We start from the raw sequence: 17,711 nt of genomic DNA on the forward strand, positions 1-17,711 counted from the left end.
TCCTTGAATGAGTTTTGGTGGATCGTATCTTTCAAAGAAGTGGGCCATCTAAGTGATCAAATCTATAGGCATAGACTTGTTCACAATATACCTTTATCATCCTTTTAATGTCCACAGGATCAGTACTGATGACCCCTTTCTCATTTCTAATACTAGTCATTTGTGTCTTCTTTTTTTCTTGGTTAGCCTGGCTAAAGGTTTACCAAGTTTATTGATCTTTTCAAAGCACTAGCTTTTGGCTTCTTTGCTTTTCTCTCGTGAGTGTCTCTGTGCAACTTCACTGACGTATAGGCTCCAATTTTATTATTTCCTTTCTTCTGCTTATTTTGGACTTCATTTGCTCTTCTTGTTTTCTCAGGTTGCACAGGAAGGCTAGAGGAGGTGCAATCGGCTATCTCCCTCCCCCGTGGGTTAGGCCCTGATCAGACCCCAGTGGCTGGGCTCAGGGTTTCCCTGCGGGCAGGCCTTTAAGAAGAACAGAGCTGTCTGGGCACACTTCACAACAGCTACTCTCCCCTCCCCTGCCAGAAAGGTCTGGGGATTTTTCTTTCATCTTCGGCGTGAGAACCTGGTTAGCTTCCAGGAGGTAAAGCCCGCGACAGCGTAGGCCCTGAGCCTGGGTGCGCGTCCCCCGCCAGCTGCCCAGGCTCGGCCTGTCTCAGCGTCCTGACCGTGCGGTGTTCTCTGCTCAGTGGGCTCTGACTCTCTGGGCCCGTCTGTCTGTCTCCCCGGTTTGGGGGGCAGCAGTTTGCCCTGTGACCTTGCTCCTCTGAGGGACCTAAGAAGAATCACCCATTTTCAGCTTGTTTGGATTGTCTCTCCTGAGGATTGAGTGACAGCTTGCAAGCTCATCACGTGCTGCACCAGACACTGGAGTCCCTTTCATCCCTTTTCAGCTCAAGTTTCTAAGTAGGAACACATTTGTTAAAATTCAGGCTGTTTCTTTTCAAAAGTTGATTCAAACTTCACAAACCTGGATTGCTTTTGCTGTAGTTCAATTCCAGGCAGAAGTGCGAGCCTCAAAGAGCCGGGGCTGTGGAGCGGGGGCCGGCGGCCCACGCCTGCCTGAGACCCCGGCCTCGCCCGCGCTGGGGATCTGTCGGCAGCAACACCTGCCACGCCACGCCCCGGGGTGTCTTCAGACTCGACACAGCCTCCCGCCAGGTTCGCCTGCTCAGGGCACAGCCGCTGCCCGTCTTATAATGGTTCTTGTCACTGGCAGCATGGAGGTTTTGCTAGAGTCAAATAAATGTACATCGAAGGTACAGCTGTAAATAAACTGTGTGCTAGCCAGGTACTTTCGGACGAGTTTGATTTAGTAATAAAATATGTCTGCACATGGTTACTTGGAAGAAGGAAAAGTTCAGCAGACGTGGCACCTGTGGAGCCTGAGGTGCAGGTTTATTAGAAGTGCAAGCCGTTCTGTTTCAGCTTCGTCTGGAGCCGCTGTGTCTGCACAGCCCCTCTGCTCACAGCTCCGCGGCCCGAGGACAGGACACTTGACGTCCAGTGTCTGCTAGGGTCATGGGAAGAGCGGCCCCGGCCCCGGCTCTCGCCAGGTCTGCCGGGCCACTCCAAGCTCCTCGGCAGGAAAGGCAGACGCTGCGTCTCGAGAGCAGAGAAAGCTCAGGCTACAGGGCCGGCGAACATCACCTGCTGGCTGGGACCCTGTTCTCAACGCTGATGGAATCACTGCTTCCCAACCTGGAGAGTGCGAGCCGTCTCCCGAGTGAGCGGTGGCAATGAACCTGAACAAACCGACACAATCAGCCGCTCCCACAGTTACCTCACCGCGGGCGGCATCTCAGATTAATGCGACCTGGCTCAACAGCCCAAGTGGAGCTCAGACGGGTTCACATGTAACATGAAGAGACAACCCTGCGTGGAAGATAAATGCACACGCATCCCGCAGACTGAATGGAGCAGGGACGGCAACTCCTCAGATCGGGGACAGACTCACACGCCCTCGTGTCATGAGCATCTTAGGTGACTCTTCTCAGTACAGACACACAGCGTTCACCCACTAAACACGGGGCTACATTTTCTAGCTCTGCCACAAACATATGCTCTCGCCCATTTTCTTCTGAAATATGCTACCCTCCAGTTGTGTTTTTCATTTTTTTTACTTTCTCACGTTCGACAGGTACACAGACACAAAACACTTCCCTCTCCTCTTGACTGTATTATAGGAAAGCTAGAGTCACCCGCCAGAGCCGTGAGGGGTGGCAGAGGTGCGGGAACGGGCTGGGACGGCCGCGGGCGGGGCGGGACAGGGAGGGGGAAGCCGCCCAGCACAGGCCGGCCACCTCGGCCTCAGAGAAGCCAGAAAGCAGGTGTCCTCACGATTCCCTGCTTAGTGACTGCGCAAACCCCTCGATCAGACCCAGACCATGCGGTGCTCTCGCAGGAACACTGGGTGGGAGGGACCAGGAGAAGCCAGACTAGCGGGCAGGGGGTCGGGGGTCCACCAAGATGGAGAATCCCAGAAGACAGCAGAGCACACATGGAGTCTTACCTTTAAAGTCAAACTGGGAGATGTTTTTTAAGGATTCGTGAAGAAAGTAAAAGCTTCCTAGTGCCTGTAGAGCAAACAGAGAAATGGAGTGAGGCCAGCACGGGAGCGTTCCTAAAGCAGTCCTGAGCGGTGACTAAGAAGCTCTGTGGTGAGAAAAAGAGTTCCGCCCACTGCAGCCCAATCACAGCCCCCAAACTCAGCAGTCAGCCGCAGGCACTCCCCGACCCAGGACGCCAGGAGCGCCGGCCCTAGCCAACCCCGAGTAGGCATCTCCCCTGTGGACGCACCCGCCCCGCCCCCTGCCGCCTCCCGTCTGCTGCAGGGTCCAGTGGAGCAGAGGGCGAGGGTCGGGGCAGAGTGGATGGCTCCTGAGTGAGGACACGGCTCCGTTCCGGGCAGCACAGCCTCGCCGTGGCTCCCCCTGCCCCTCGGCGGGCCAGCCGCCCGCTGCCCGGTCCAATCCCTGCTCATCCTTCAGGACTGAGCTGCGACCTCAGAGCCTCCGGAGCCACCGGCCCTGCCCATCCACGATCGACAGCCCAAGCAGCCACGGAGCGCCCGCCGGTGCCAGGAGCTGCTCTGGGCGATGAGTCGGCCCTGCTCGCCCCCCTCAGGAAAAGGCCAAAGTGCAGGGACCGGGCTGCGGTGGGGATGGGGCATCTGGCGCCAAAAGTCACTTGTTTACCTGGGATTCATACTTAACCGGGTGTGTGTGTGCGCGTGTGTAGTTACACATCTTTTTCGTGTGTATCCATGTGTGTGACGGGGACTCAGGCATGTGGTCAGTGCCGACAGGCTCCCCACGGCGCAGGCACAAAGTAAACGGAGTGCACACGCTGCTTGCCAGGCTCACCCATCGGGTCTCTGCCCCGAATCCTCTCTGAGAGGATCTGGGCACCTTGGCGCACACACCCGAGAACCAGCCTCCGCTCTCTGTTCTGACCGCGGACAGTCAAGGCCCCTCCAAGAAGAGGGACGTGGGCAGTACTGGACCCTGGAAAGCTGCAGGACCACACCCACGAGCGAACGGATGTCTTCCCGTTTGCTTGGGTAAAGAAAGCACTCAGGAAATGCGTAAGTAAATAACGCAATTGCCAAGATTTGAACTATTGCCTCATTGGATGTGATAAAGCTAACGTGATATTAAGAAGTTTACAGTAAATAAATGGAAAATCAATTGCCAAGGCAGGTGCAGAGCTGTAACTCACAGAGTCAGAAAATCCATAATTAGCTCTAATGAATATTTCAAGTCAAAGTTCAACTCAACTTTTTCAACGTCTGACCGACTCCATCCATACAGTTCAGGGCCCATTTGTCACAGGCTGTGAGGACAGGTGGCGGGAAGCAGCCTGGCGACGGGACGCCGGCTCGCGGGTCCTCTGACCCCGCACCTGTCAGCAGTGTGTTCGTCATGTCTCAGAGTATTGACTCCTTGCCTGTTTTGCTAGAAACAATTAAAATACTTCTTACATATTTATAAACCTGACTGTCAAGAGTGCTTATTAATTCTCCATTAGCGAAATGCAGTCCAGCCGCTCCTGTGTCCCCAGAGCAGCAGACACAGGGCGGGCGCCCTGACCTCTGGCAGCAGGATGGCCTCACCCCGCGGCTACGGGGACCCAAGGCCAGAGTTCTCGCGACAGGGCTCTGAAGGGGTGCTGGGTGTGGACCGGATCCGGCCCGTGTGGCTCCTGGTCCCACCTGCCCGGCTCCACTGGATCCTCGAGGGTCTGCAGTGCTGCGAAGCCAGTCCCCTGCCTGGAGCAGGTTGGCTAACGGCTGACGGGACCACAGGCCACACCTGGGCGCTCGTTCGCCTGCGGGAGCTGAGCTCTGAAAGCTGCAGGCCGCTCTGCAGATACACAGAGCCAGGGCACGGGATGGGGCCGTAGGCAGATGTCCCCCACGCTGGACAGGAAGCCACGCATCCGCAGACGTCGGCGAAGTGTGGATTTGCGAAGGGCACCACGGACGGAGCCGCTGCCCACCCGCTGCGGGCCAGGGACTCACCGGCAAAAGCTACTGCTTGGAAACACCCCTCCACCTTCTATTTGCAAACGGATCAGACATTCATTAACCGATCATTTCTGCGCCGATGTTAGCGGCCCAGGTACAGGTTAGCCCTCGGCCCCCACGTCCAGTTGGCTTTCAGACAGTTCCGAACCCTCAAGTCAAATCGACTGAGCAGGAAGGGGCACAGGGGCGAAATGTTCTTCTCCGGATGCAATGAAAGAGGAAACCATACACGTGCTTCTCGCACACGACCCCAAGGCGCTAACAGTGCCCCTGAGGGCACCGTGGGAACAAGAAGGCCGGGTCTCAGCTCCCAGGGCGCCTGCAGAAGGGAGCTTCCCTCCTCCAAGTCCCAGGGAACTCCCACCGCCATCCCCCAGGCAGGGGGCTCCCCGAGAAGCCAGCTGCTGCATTCTAGGACAGGAGAGGGCGAGCCAGGGGGTCACACACAGCCTAGGGCCAGGGAATCTGCCCATCGGGAAGGCCACCTGCCTTTAAATGCAACACAGCTCCTCCCGGAAGGCACTGCATTACACTGTTTCTACGGATAAAGCATTTTCAACATGTCATTTTTTTAAAAAATAAAATAAATGCATCTGAGAAGACGATAAAAACTTCCTAAGACACAGCTGATAACTAATGCTCAAGCCTGCAGCAACCACAGATCGGGAGCTGCTCTGCGTTAGCATCGATGGGCGTGGATGACTCACGGCTGGAAAGGCCCCTTGGTTTGGAGGTTATGATGAACCCCTGACATGTCACCTGCTCCATCCTGGGGAGCAGACAGCGCCCCGTGGACACAGGGCCCCCAAAGGAGGTACGGCCCTGCGTGTGCACACGCGCTGTGGCGTCAGGGAAGCAGCTGTGCTCAGCTCAGCACTGACATTCCAACAGGATCAGACGCAAACATCTCCACCCTCGGAGAACAAAGTTCAGGACACGAGAGGCTGTGATGGGGACCCAGCCATGGGGAGTGATGGGATGTGGCTGTGATGGGGACCCAGCCCTCATAACATGGGGGACCTGCAAGTTCTGAGCACACAGCCATGGGGAGACGCACAGCTCCACGGCCTCACAGCGAGTTTACATCCAGGGGAAGCCGTGCATAAACACACACACAGAGCTCTCTCTCGGAAGCCGGGGCTCTCAGGACACACGCACGGGAAGGCAGGCGGCGCTGCCAGAAACACCAACAGACCCAGCGGCCAAATGCCTAACAAGGTGAAGACACACTCGTGCTCCAGCCCTGCAGTGGAGCGCTGCACAGCAAGGAGAACAAGCAAACCACGCCGAAAACCACACAGGGGCTTCGCGATGTTGAGAGACGGAAGCTCCTGCACCCTCACAGGGCGTGGCGCCCAGGTAACAGACACGATCAAAAGAGTGCGTTTAAACAGAACGAAGGAATAAAGAGATCGGCACAGAAGTCAGCATGGGGGTTATGGGGGAGCAGGGCACGAAGCAACTGCTCTAGAAAGGCCTTAGGTTGTGTGGGGGATTCCAAGGCGTCCGCTGTGCTGGACACTCCCAACGCAACTGTCCCCCCAGAGGTGGCTGCCATCCTCAGTGTCGGTGACCAAGGTCAAGGGCACCCCTGGAAGGGCTCAGAGCCTTCACCAACTTTATCTGCGCCGTCGCACCCACTCCCTCCTCAGGAACTTGTTTTGATGACTGTAGCTTTGTAGTACAGGCTTAAGCCAGGGAGTCTGAGCCCTCCAGCTCCATTTCTTTTCCTCAACATTGCTTTGGCTAAGGAACTTGTTTTATTTTCCATTCAAAGTTCTATTTGAGAAACGTTTGATGTTGCAACATGTAACATTAGCTTATTTTTTTTTTTTTTTTTTTTTTTTTTTTTTTTTTTTGCGATACACGGGCCTCTCACTGTTGTGGCCTCTCCCATTGCGGAGCACAGGCTCCGGACGCACAGGCCCAGCGGCCATGGCTCACGGGCCCAGCCGCTCCGCAGCATGTGGGATCTTCCCGGAACAGGGCACGAACCCGTGTCCCCTGCATCGGCAGGCGGACTCTCAACCACTGCGCCACCAGGGAAGCCCACATTAGCTTATTTTTAATGCTATAAGATCCAATATACAATAATACTGAAAGTTATTTATCCAGTTTTGGTGTTGGACATGAAGACTGCTTCCAAAGTTTTCACTATTAGAACGAATACTAAAACGAACATTGCACAGTGTCCTTGAGCACATGGGAGAGATACACACCCGCGTGCATTAAATGTGCATGTACGTGTACGTGACATGCGGCTGGGGGTTCTGGGTCACGGTGGATGGGCATCTTCCACACAGGTTTCTACACGGCGCCCAGCAGTGCCTGCTGCCCCACACCCTCGCCAGGACCTGGTGCCGGCACACCTGGATCTCTGCCAGCCGACTGGGGTGAAATTACACATCACTGTCATCTTATTTGCATTTTCCTTAGACTCGTGCAGCTGAGCACCTCTTTTTAAGAGGAGTGGAAACTTGGGTTTCTCCTGTGAACACCTTATTCTTATCCTTTGCTTATTTTCTATTTCCCTTGTCTACTACTGGTATTACAGAGAATTCCCCCACTCCTTGTGGCTTACCTAGTCAGTTTTTTATGGTATCTTCCATGAAATGAAAGCCTTTATTTTTAAGGTAGTCAAAGTAGCCGACATAGTCCTTTATGGTTTCGCTTTTATGTCTTGTTTGGAAACAGTTCCCTCGTCTGATCCCACAATGAGTCTCAATATTCCATGTAGAACGTGTAAGGCTGTTTCTTTCCCATTTAGGTTTTTACAATAACAGGGACTTACTCGTGGGTATGGCGCAAGGTGAGATCTAGCGTTACTTCATTCCACATGGAATTCCACACTGTCCGGTTTCCCCTTTACGTATGTGACGACTCATTTACCACATCTCCATCCGTTTGGGGATCTGTTCTCTGGGCTCTCGGTTCTGTTCCATTGGTCTATTTCTAACAGCACTTTTTCCTAGTTTAGCTTTATAATAAGTCTTGATATTTAGTAGCATAAATAAATGCCCCGTTTTGCTTTTCTTCACAATTGCTTCTGTGATTTGGGGCCCTTTATACTTGCATATAAAACTCCAGAACAACGGCCAGATTACACCCGAAACATCCTGCTGGAGTTAGGATCACACACACAGATCGACTCGGGGACAGCTGACGTCTTGGTGATACTACTCAGTCTTCCTGCCCATAAACATGACATATCTTTAACCACATTGAGGTCTGGCTTCTGGACGGTAAAGCAGCCAGTTGCTTCAAGAGACTTTAAAATGTTAAGCCAGTCTTGCGTTCTTGGCATCGGCCTGGCTTGATCACGATGCCCATGTTCACACCTCGCTGGATTCTGTCTGCTGTGCCGTGTCCAGGGTGTTGCCTGTTCCCAACCTGGTCTCTGTCCTCACCACCCGGTGAAATCGCTAAGCCAGGTCTTCGCGCCGGCCCAGCTGCAAACCCACAGGAGACCTTCTGGGACCCTGAGCTTCCCAGCAACATGGGACCTGTCCTCCTGTCACCGACCCGTCCTCCTGCACGGGCCTTCCTTTTGGGTGTCAGGACACCACTCTCGGCCTCCCCGGGGTCTCTTCCCCAGCTCCACGTGGCAGCAGCCATCAGCTCACCCTGCAGCGCCTGCCCCGGAGGCCAGCCTCAGGTGCAGGGCACTCAGTCCTCACGCGACTTCCCGCAAGAGTCCAGCCTCTCCGATTCAGACATTACGGCGCCGGTCCCCCTCCTGCTCCCACTGAAAACCTCGTTCTCTCTGGACACCTCCCGCTGCTTCTCCACCACCACGTCCGCCCCAAACGTCCACTCCGCGGTTACAGAAACGTGTCTCTAACCTCCCCTGCCCCACACCAGGTGGGACCCTCGTTTCCTCCACTGCTTCCCCGCCTCTCCCCCACCTGCTGCCAGGGCCACCAGGAGTCTGGCCCTGTGCTCCTCTGCTCTCCAGTCACCCTTCCTCACGACAAGCCCACCCAGCTCACAAAGCTCTGGCCACACTGGCCCTCCCAGGCCTGGAGATGGCCAAGTTCTGCCGTCATCAAGGCATTACTTGCTGTGCCAGCTTCTTCTCACGAGAGCCTGAGGCCACAGGTTTCCATGGGAATAGAGCCCTGAGGCCGCAGGTTTCCATGGAAATGCTGCCTCCTCTGAGCAGCCCTCCCGGACTGCAGCCCCACAGAGCCCTGTCTTTCTGCAGTGCTGCCCACTCTGGCTGTGTGCTTATTCCCTTCTTTACCGGGAGTGGAGGGAGCTCCTTGAGGGTGGTCCGGTCACCTCTGAGTCCCCCGCACAAGGCCTGGCACGTGGCACGAATCCACCGGTCAGGCGAGAGAGTCGCAGAGGCGCAGGACACCCCGATGAGAGACAGGTCCACGGCTCTGGAGCCAACGCGCAGAGTTCAAAGGACAACTTAATGCAGCCTCCAGCGCCTCCATGAAGCTGAGCCTGACTGCAAAGAATAAGGCACTTTCACCAATAAGGGGAACAACCGCTTCACAGGAGTGAAGCCCCAAGACTCCGGGCTTAAAACAATTTAATAGATGGAGTAATAAATCAAAGCAAAGTTACGATAACATTCATTAGATTATAAACAAGGATAAATGAAACAAGGCTCCTGCTTCCATCAATGCAGAGCTTCATTGATCTTCGCCGTATAATAAACTCTCGGACGGGCAGCCTAACTGGACAAGGCGGCACGACTGGACGCGTCAGCCCACGTCACCAGCAGGCGGCCGCGGGGACGCTGCGTTGAGGTGTTGCTGCTTCTCCGAGCAGCTCTGCGACCTCAAACAGGAGCTGACTGACTCTCCACGTCAGCCTGTGGGCTAAACGCGGAAGGACGCCCCCGGACCCCCGCTGACCCTGCAGCCCCAGTCCAGGCAGCCCGCCTGCGCCAGGGACGTGCGTAATGTCATTTGGTCGCCCGCCGACTGCGGCATCTGAAGTTAATCAAATCGGTTGTCCACTGTATTCATCCACTTACGAAGTTAATGATATTCCGTTGCTGAATTAAAAAGCATTTTACAAAGCGTGCACCAGAGCGGCTGGCATGCTGTGCCCCCGGGCGCTGGGCCCCGTCACAGCCTGGCTGTGCTGTCCCCCGTTGGGCTGCCCAGTACCCAGTGCCAGCACTGCTGTCCTGACGGGGGGCAAACCGCGGCGACGGCCACTCAGCGTCCCCTGGCCCGCGACAAACCCTACCAGGGTGACATGCTGCTAACCTTTTCCAGTCGCCGCGTGAAGAGGGCTGGCGTGTCACCAGACGGCCTCGCGGGCGGGCTGCGGGGAGGGCGCATCGCCATGGCCCCGCGCTGCAAGGACGCTGGTCCCACCCCAACCTGCGCACGGCGACCTTGGGCCCAGGACAGCCCTCCCAGAGAACCCACGCACCCCACAAACCGTCCGCACCATATCGAGCCGCACTCAGGCAGCGCGAAGTCTGGCCTGAGAGCCCGAGGGCGGTGCGGGCCGTGGGGCGGTGACGGGGGCCTCGGAGGGACGGTCAGCTTCTGAGCGGGGGGCGCCATCCCCAGGACATCCTGACAGAACAGGTGGAGCCGGGGCGCTGCCCAGACAGCTGGAGGTGGGCTCTGCCATCGCCTGGGACGGGGAGGGTTCGGGAGGGAAGGCGTCCAGCTCTAGACAAGCTGGGGCTGAAGTGGCCCTAAGACACACCTCAGGGGGACATCAGGCCCGGAGTCCAGGACAGACGTTTGGGCCCAGATGTCAATGGGGTGCTTGGTGTGTGGAGAGCCCCCCAGGACGGACAAGAGCCAGTGCAAAGGGCAGGGGACAGGGGGCCATCAGCAGGGACACGGCGGGTCAGCGGGGACATGGGAAGGTCAGCGGGGACACGGAGAGGTCAGTAAGCACACTGGGGGGTCAGCAGGGACAGAGGGAAGTCATGAGAACAGGGGGTCAGTGGGGACCAGGAATGGTCAGCGGGGGCCAGGCACAGTCAGGGAAGAGGACAGGACAAGGGCAGGAGGTGTCCTGGGGGTGGTCTTGAGGGGGCATGGCCACGGGGCCTGACCCGCCGGCACACTGAGTGCCCGGGGCTGGGCACCGAGCCCGGATCCCACGGCTCGGGGCAGTGGTGATGTGGAAGAAATTGTGGCAGGATCCCACAGCCGAGGATCCCAGGCAGCTGCTGCTCCCCGAGGGCAGGGACTCGTGGGGGCCCCGGACCCACCCAGCACCTGGGAGACGCTCTCAGATGCCCCTGTCCACGACCCGACACCCTCCTCCCCCCGCGGAATCACTCGCTTTTGTTCAAGGCAGTACCTTGGACCTTCCTTTTCAAAAGGGAAATGCTACTGACTTGGCCTGATTAACAAGTTCCAGGAGCTGACGCCTGACAGCAGGTGGGAAACAGAATTCACGCTGTGGGCCCATCAGCCTCCAAGGCAAGGTGAGAAAGGCCGCAGACCCCGAGCCCCTCAGCAAGCACCCGCAAAGCGTCTTTAACTGCACATCACCTAAGTTTTTCGTCCCCAGATGAGATTCCTTTGCGGTATGAACGTTCTTTTCAATAATAATACCTTTGCAAATGGAAAGTTTTGATAACGAGCAAAGAAAAATACCAGACTTAAAATAACAACAGTTTTAATTATGAAATTTGTTGTCATACTTCCACGTCTAAACGATTTTACCAAGTAAATCAATCAACTTTATGCCATTTAAATTATGTAGAGCGTTTGCATCCTAATTATTAAAACAGCTCTGACTCTCAGTTTTTGTCTTCGAAAAATCATTAGCTTTTCAATTACAGTCTCATTCCTCCGAATGTTCTGGAGAAACAGGCTATGAGCATCATGGACGTAGGATTAAGTAAAGTAAAACGCATTTAAGAGCAGCCAACGCGGACGCACGCCGCTTACAAACTACCCTCTGCCATCAGAAAAGCCTGGGAATATAAAATGCTACTGAAAGGTTTAATTGATTTTTAAACTTCAATTATATTGGGAAACTGCCACCTACTTCTGTTTCAAATAATTTAACCCAGTCCTGAGCCCACAGAAATGCTAAAACAGCAGCATCTGCAAAGGGCATGGCTCGCAGGGACCCCAGCCGCTCAAGCCTCACAGCCCTTTCTCAACGTGGCAGAGCCCTGTGGACACTGATTCCACTGACACCACCGCCTGCTCGTGCCGGTGCTGGTGGGTTTCAACCCCGCGTCTACACTGCAGGCGATCCTCCCCCCACGTCCGCCCCGCACGTGCCCACCGCTCTCGGTCCTCCGGCCTCTGCTTTCCTCCTGGGGTCCTTTTCCTTCTGCAAGAAGGATGTCCTTGAGGATTTATCGCCCCTTGGGTGGGTCTGCTGGTGACAAATCCTTTTTGGTTTCATTTGAATAAAAACGTCGATTTCACCTTCCATCCTGAAGGTGTCCTGTGGACCTGGGATCCTACGCCAGCAGCTTCCTTCTGGGACGCGGCCTCGGCTGGGAAGGAGGCCGTCGGCGTCACGGCTGCCCCATGGGAGGGACCCCGTCTCTGCCCCTTTGTCCAGGGCTCTGTTCACTTTCACTATCATCTGTTGTCTGGACACAGATTTTGTTTTTTTATCCTGTTTGGGGCCCATTGGGATTGCAGAGTTTGTGTGTTTGTCTCTTATATGCTAGAAACTGTCACTTATTCTCTGTTCAAACACGACTACTGATGCCCTCAGCGTTCCCCTCAGCTCAAGTTCCACGTCTGTCAGACCACACACCTCCCACCCCACCCTTTGTCTTTCCACAATTCCTTTCACCATTTTCTGCTGGCCCACCTGCTGCAGTTCATTCATCTTGTCTTCAGCTCTGCAGTTTCTAGCCTTGTGATCTGGGCAAACACACCAGGAAAGCCTCATTTGTAGGGGTGCCCGGTCCAGTCTGCCTACAGAGGTCTGTGAGAGACCACGGACACAGTGTCCTCAAAGGAGCACCAGCGGCGCGGCCTCCTGTCCTTCCCTGGAGTCAGGGCCCCGCCAGCTGCAAACACCGGCCCCCAGGCTTCGGCGCCCGCACTCACCTGCCCGGCCCAACACTGACCGGCCGCCGCTGCCCTGGCTCCAGCCCACCTTCCTCCCCTCGCCCTCTTCGGGGGTGAGCAGCACAGGGGTCCAGAGCGCGGCCCTGCAGCAGCGCCCCGTGCTCACGTCCCGCACCTGCCCTTCCTGACTTGGCGACCCCAGTCCCGTTACTGGGACCCCAGCGGTGGCGTGGGAGGTGCGCCCCGTGTTTGCTTTGCAGGGCCGCTGTGACCCGCAGCGGGCGGCGCTGGATCGGGACGCAGCCGCTCAGAGTTGACCACCAGGCCGGGCGCATGGTGAGAATCTTCCACCACGCGCAGCCCCCGCCGCGGCCCGGGGAATACAATGGCACAGCAGGGAGGGGCGGTCAGCCGGGAGAGGCTCCCACTGTCTCTGCGTCGCCCCCTCGGTGAGCCTGCTGCCCCCCGCCCCGCGCTGCACCAGATAAAGGCGGGAAGGCGGTGGCTCCCACGCGCCCCACACTTCACATCACGCGGGCAGCATGATGCCCATAACGTGAAAGGAAGGCCCCTCCTCCCTGGCACAACAGCCGCCCCCTGCGGCCTCGACAGGAATGGGACCTACTGACCCTACTGACGAGGTCACGGAGAAGCAGCGCGACAACCACTCCTCGCCTGCACTCCCCCCGGAACCGCAGAGCTCCCTTCCCTTAGAAAGTAAGAGAAATCAGTGTTTCCTCAGGATAGAGAATCTAGGGGAGGAGAAGGTCGGGAGAGCTTTTCTCCATAAAAGAGGGAGACACTGGCCTGTGCGCTGATGGGGACAATCGGGCCCAGTAGGAAAAACCGAGGGCGGGGGGACTCCTGACGGCACGTCCTAGGAGGCCGGTGGGGACACCGAGTCCCCCCAGCCGTGAGCCCAACGTCCCTGCACGGTCGGGATGGGGTGGACAAGGCCCAGGTGCACCCTGTCCTCAGTGGCCGGGGCCTCACACGTCCTGCCTGCCCACTGGTCACAGAGTCACTGGCAAACGATTGAGGGGAGGGTCTGACACGCGGGTGGATGCCGGTGGGAAGGGGACGGGGCTTGAAGTGGTGAGGGGGACACAGGGGGCCCGGGGCCGGGCCCGGGCAGAAGGCGGATCCGGAGGCCTGGGGGCGGCGCCAGGCTTTGGTGGGAGAGGGGATTCTCGGGAGGAGGTCTGTGGGCCTGGGCTTGGCCAGGGGTGGCCGCAGAGACTGCAGGGGGGTGGGGGCCGCTTGGGCAGGGACGCAGGACGCCCCTCGAGTGCTGGGGGCCGTGAGGGCACGGAGGGCAGGCCCTCCCGTGTGCACGCGCGACACTACGTGCACTGGGAGCCACTGAGCCACGTGCAGCCTCACCCCCCGACTCCGACGAGGAGAGCTGGGGCCACCTCGGGAGACACACGTAACGAGATCAGGGAGAGCCGTGATGCAGCACAGCTGCCCTGGGGCTCACAGCAAAGACCCCAGCGCTGCGAGCCTGTCATCCCCACGCCCGGACAGTCTCAATGAGCCTCTAGTGGCACCTCGTCCCGTGCCAGAGAGGAGAGCCCTCCTGGAGTCCGTCCTGCCGGCTGCCTCGCGACCCGCCCTTGACCAGCTGACGGGCGCGTCAATGCCACTCCAAGGGGGCTTGGCGAGCGCACAGAGGACTGGCTGTCACCCTCCCGCGGCTGTCAAGGAAAAGGGCCCGACAGAGCACGGCCACCTGTCCCAGGAGTGTCCTTGGGAATCGTCCTGCCTAGTTTATGAACCCGGGTCACTGAGGCCCCACCCTCCTCTGTAAGGATGTGCTGGCAGGTCTAAAAGCAGAGGGTTACGGTAACATGCGTGTGCGTTCCCTCTCTTTACCGTCTATCTGCGCCTCGGGCGGGGCTGCAGGGGCCGCGCCTGTGACCCTCTGGACTGCCCACCGGGTCCAGTCGCTAGTGTTTCTGGCCTTTCTGTGCCCAAGTCCCCAGCTATAAAATGGGGGGATCACGGTCGCGCTTTCGGGACAATCCTGGCAAACAGGAGGTGCCCAATAAAAGCGAGTAGCGCTGTGATGCGTCGGAGCGAGGCCGCTTCTGCAGAAGCCACAGAGCCCAACCAACCAGAAAGAGCTACTGCTGCGGCTGACGGTCGGTGAGCTAGTCAAGACCAGTAGAAAGGAAGACAAGCCTGTAAGTCGCGCTGAAGAGAAACGATAAAGCCCTTCCAACGCTCCCAAGTGCAAATCCACGCTTCTCCTGAGCGAGGGAGCGGCGTTTCTTCACCTCCCCGATCAGGCTCTAATTCAATCTCTAGGCCGCTGTTTAAAATAAAGCCATCACGGATCCAGATTTTCATTCTTCCCTGCTGAGCTATAAAATCAATCACGTTAAGTTTTTATTACGTAACCTCCACAGAGTGAAACGGTTTGAGGTTAAGATATTTGATGTGCTCTGGCGCGAGCCGGGAGGAGTCTGTCAACGTGCTTCCTTCTGAAAAGGGGATGTTCCGCTTCATTTCCATGCTCTCTCCACCAGCAGCACCTGTACGGTCGGGGGTCGCTCTGACTATAAGAAAACTTAAAGGCGAACCGGAAGGAGGCAAAGGGCCAAGACTTCCTTGGTGAAAATGCAAGACCCTCAAGTCATGTCGTCTGAAAAGGGACCAAAGTGCCGCTTAAACCGGCCCCGCCACTCCCGCTGTTGCCACGCGGCCCAGATCCCCAGCGCATCTGAAAGACGGAGGCGTCTGTTGGGTGTGACCGAGACACAAGGAAACATAACAGACACTTACAAAAGTTACACCTGAAAAATCTCCACTCCAACTTCTGGTCGATGTCTCAGCCAAAAGGTCACAGCTCGGAATTTGCTGGATAAATAAACGCTGGCGAGGCAGATGGATCACCGGAGAATTGATGCATGGCAGCGAATGAATAACCTGCAAATGCCGCCCAAACCCCATTATTTCCACTTTTCCAGGAGCCCGAGATTCATGTCCCCGCATGCTGCCAGTTCATTACCAAGAAGCATCATCCCTCTTCGGCTCCCGCCGGGCGGCGCGCAGCCCCTGGAGGGCCCTTTAATGTTTAATTCCCCATCATCCGCTCCACTGAACAGCTTAATCTCTGCTTGTATGATCAATACTAGATCAGTGTAAATTAAAATGACAATTTTAAAGTAATTAAGCCTGTTAATGCTCGATTCAAATGTCATTATTTGCACAAGGGATTGAGGAGAAATTACAGCGTGTCCAGGGTGACAGGAAGATGTCTGAGCTGCCTGGATGGGCCCCGTGGAGCCACCGGGGGCTTCAGCAAAGCGGATTAACTCTGCCGCGCCCTGCCAGGCTACCTCTCCAATTTCTAAAGAGGATAACACAATTTGATAAATTTAATTCCAGCTACAAACTCAATTATTGTGATAATAGATGAAAACTGGGAGGAGAGGCTGTACAAGGCCCACATTTTAAAAACTACACTTGACTCCGGAATGAGATACAACAGTTGTGATTTGATTTGATTTGTTCTCTCTCGTTTGAAAACCCTTTAAATAATTTCGATGGTTGGAACAAGCGTGCACATTGATTAAATAGCGTAGCTCTGACCCCAACGGGGCCGCAGCCCCACCGGTTCAGGTCACAGTGTAACATCTGCTGCCGCTCGTAGCAGCCATCTTTAGCCAGGCACAATCACATCTTGCATTACTGGCTCTCGTAAACTGATATATAAACCTCAGCCTTGCCCATTCCCGGCTGGTCTGGCCCCAGCCCGGAAAGATGCGTCCGGCCATTTTTTTCCTGAGTGGCGGGTGGGAGTGGAAGATTAATTAAAAAAAATTAAACAAACAAAAAATCACCTGTGCTCGCCCAGTACCTGGAGCAATGGGCCCAGAGTACAAGTCAGACCCTCTGACTGATTCTCCTGCACAGGCATTTCTCCACCTGAGCCACTTACCGGGGGGGGGGCACACACAGTGGACGGTGTCCACAGCACTGGAAGGGCTGCTCCAAGGGGACACCTGCCGTCCCTGGGCCTCATCCTTCAAATCACCAATAAAAGCTGACAACCAAACATTAATATCAAGATGAAGAGAGACGTGTAGCAGTTTCTGTCTGAAAGATGTGGAAGTGCCCTGCAGCCCATCTCTCAGGGCCTCCTGGGACCATCGCGGACACGGGGCCACCCCGGAAGGCGGCTGGGAGCAGGAGAGCCGCGGCAGAGCGCCAGGGCCTCCCCGATGCAGGGCAGCTGAGCGGGCTTTGTAGCCTTCCGTCGCCTGAATGTCCCTCCACTTTTTGCAGAGGAGGGAGGCTGTGGTCAGCACTTCCCCACCAGGGCCTTGCCTGCTGCCCATCTGGCGATGCGACCACAACTGGGACGCAGTGGGCACCGTCCCGCCAGCAGGACACGGCGGAAAATCCACGCAATCGTAGCAGCATGTCTGCACGTGGTTCTCCTCTTTGGCTTCTAACTGCAAACATCCCAACTACAGATTATCAGGTTCGAAGGTGAGGAAGTAGACGGGAAGGAATTTTTAATGATGCATTAAAATTAGCCGTGACGTGGAGGAGAGCTGGGCACGTGATCATTCGATTTTAAGGCGAACGCGGGGAGGGGCCATCAGCGTGCTGACATTCCTCCCTTTCAACCCGGAACACAATCATACAACGAGGAAAACCCCAAATCTCAGCCCACTTTTCCTTGTAATAGTTAAAAAGCAGGACTTCTGGAAGGCAAGAGACACAAAATCAAGGGAAAACCATGGGACGCGCTGATTTTCAGGACAGGTATTCCTATGAGTCTCAGAGGTGGTGTCCGGGGCTCTCGGGACACAAGGCACCCGGGAGGGCGGCTCTAGGTGGAAGGTGATGGGCTCGACACTGTGGGCCTTTTCTGAAAACACCAGGAATTCTGCAGGGAACACAGGACGCACATACAGTTTCCGAGCTCCGTCCGCTTTTCGTTTCCTCCTGTCCGATGGGCCTGGAGTAGGAACAGCTCAGCTGGTGGGACTCACCCCGGGGGGGGCGCAGCCCAGAGACGCTGGCGCCCAGCCACCACCTCAGAAAGGTCTGGGCAGGGAGGGGCGGCCTGTTGACGGTTCAGCACCCGGCTGCACAGGGGGGTGTGGAGCCCCTGCCAACAAGTCCCCCGCCGATGGGGGCCCTGATCCAGCACCAGCCCTGAGAGCCACGCCGCACCACCGCAG

At 56.5% G+C, this 17,711-nt stretch overlaps 1 protein-coding gene across 3 annotated transcripts in view; it reads right to left on the reverse strand.

Moving 5' to 3' along the window:
* The window catches only part of INPP5A (inositol polyphosphate-5-phosphatase A), a 179,590-nt gene that overhangs the window by 58,838 nt on the left and 103,041 nt on the right, over positions 1–17,711 (reverse strand). For all 3 annotated transcript variants that reach the window (XM_060285981.1, XM_030832149.2, XM_060285980.1), the window contains exon 5: positions 2,516–2,579. In XM_060285981.1, the coding sequence (XP_060141964.1) occupies positions 2,516–2,579 (64 nt within the window). The remainder of the gene's footprint in view (positions 1–2,515; positions 2,580–17,711) is intronic.

This window comes from Globicephala melas, chromosome 16, assembly GCF_963455315.2.
Source record: "Globicephala melas chromosome 16, mGloMel1.2, whole genome shotgun sequence".
NCBI classification, from domain to species: domain Eukaryota; kingdom Metazoa; phylum Chordata; class Mammalia; order Artiodactyla; family Delphinidae; genus Globicephala; species Globicephala melas.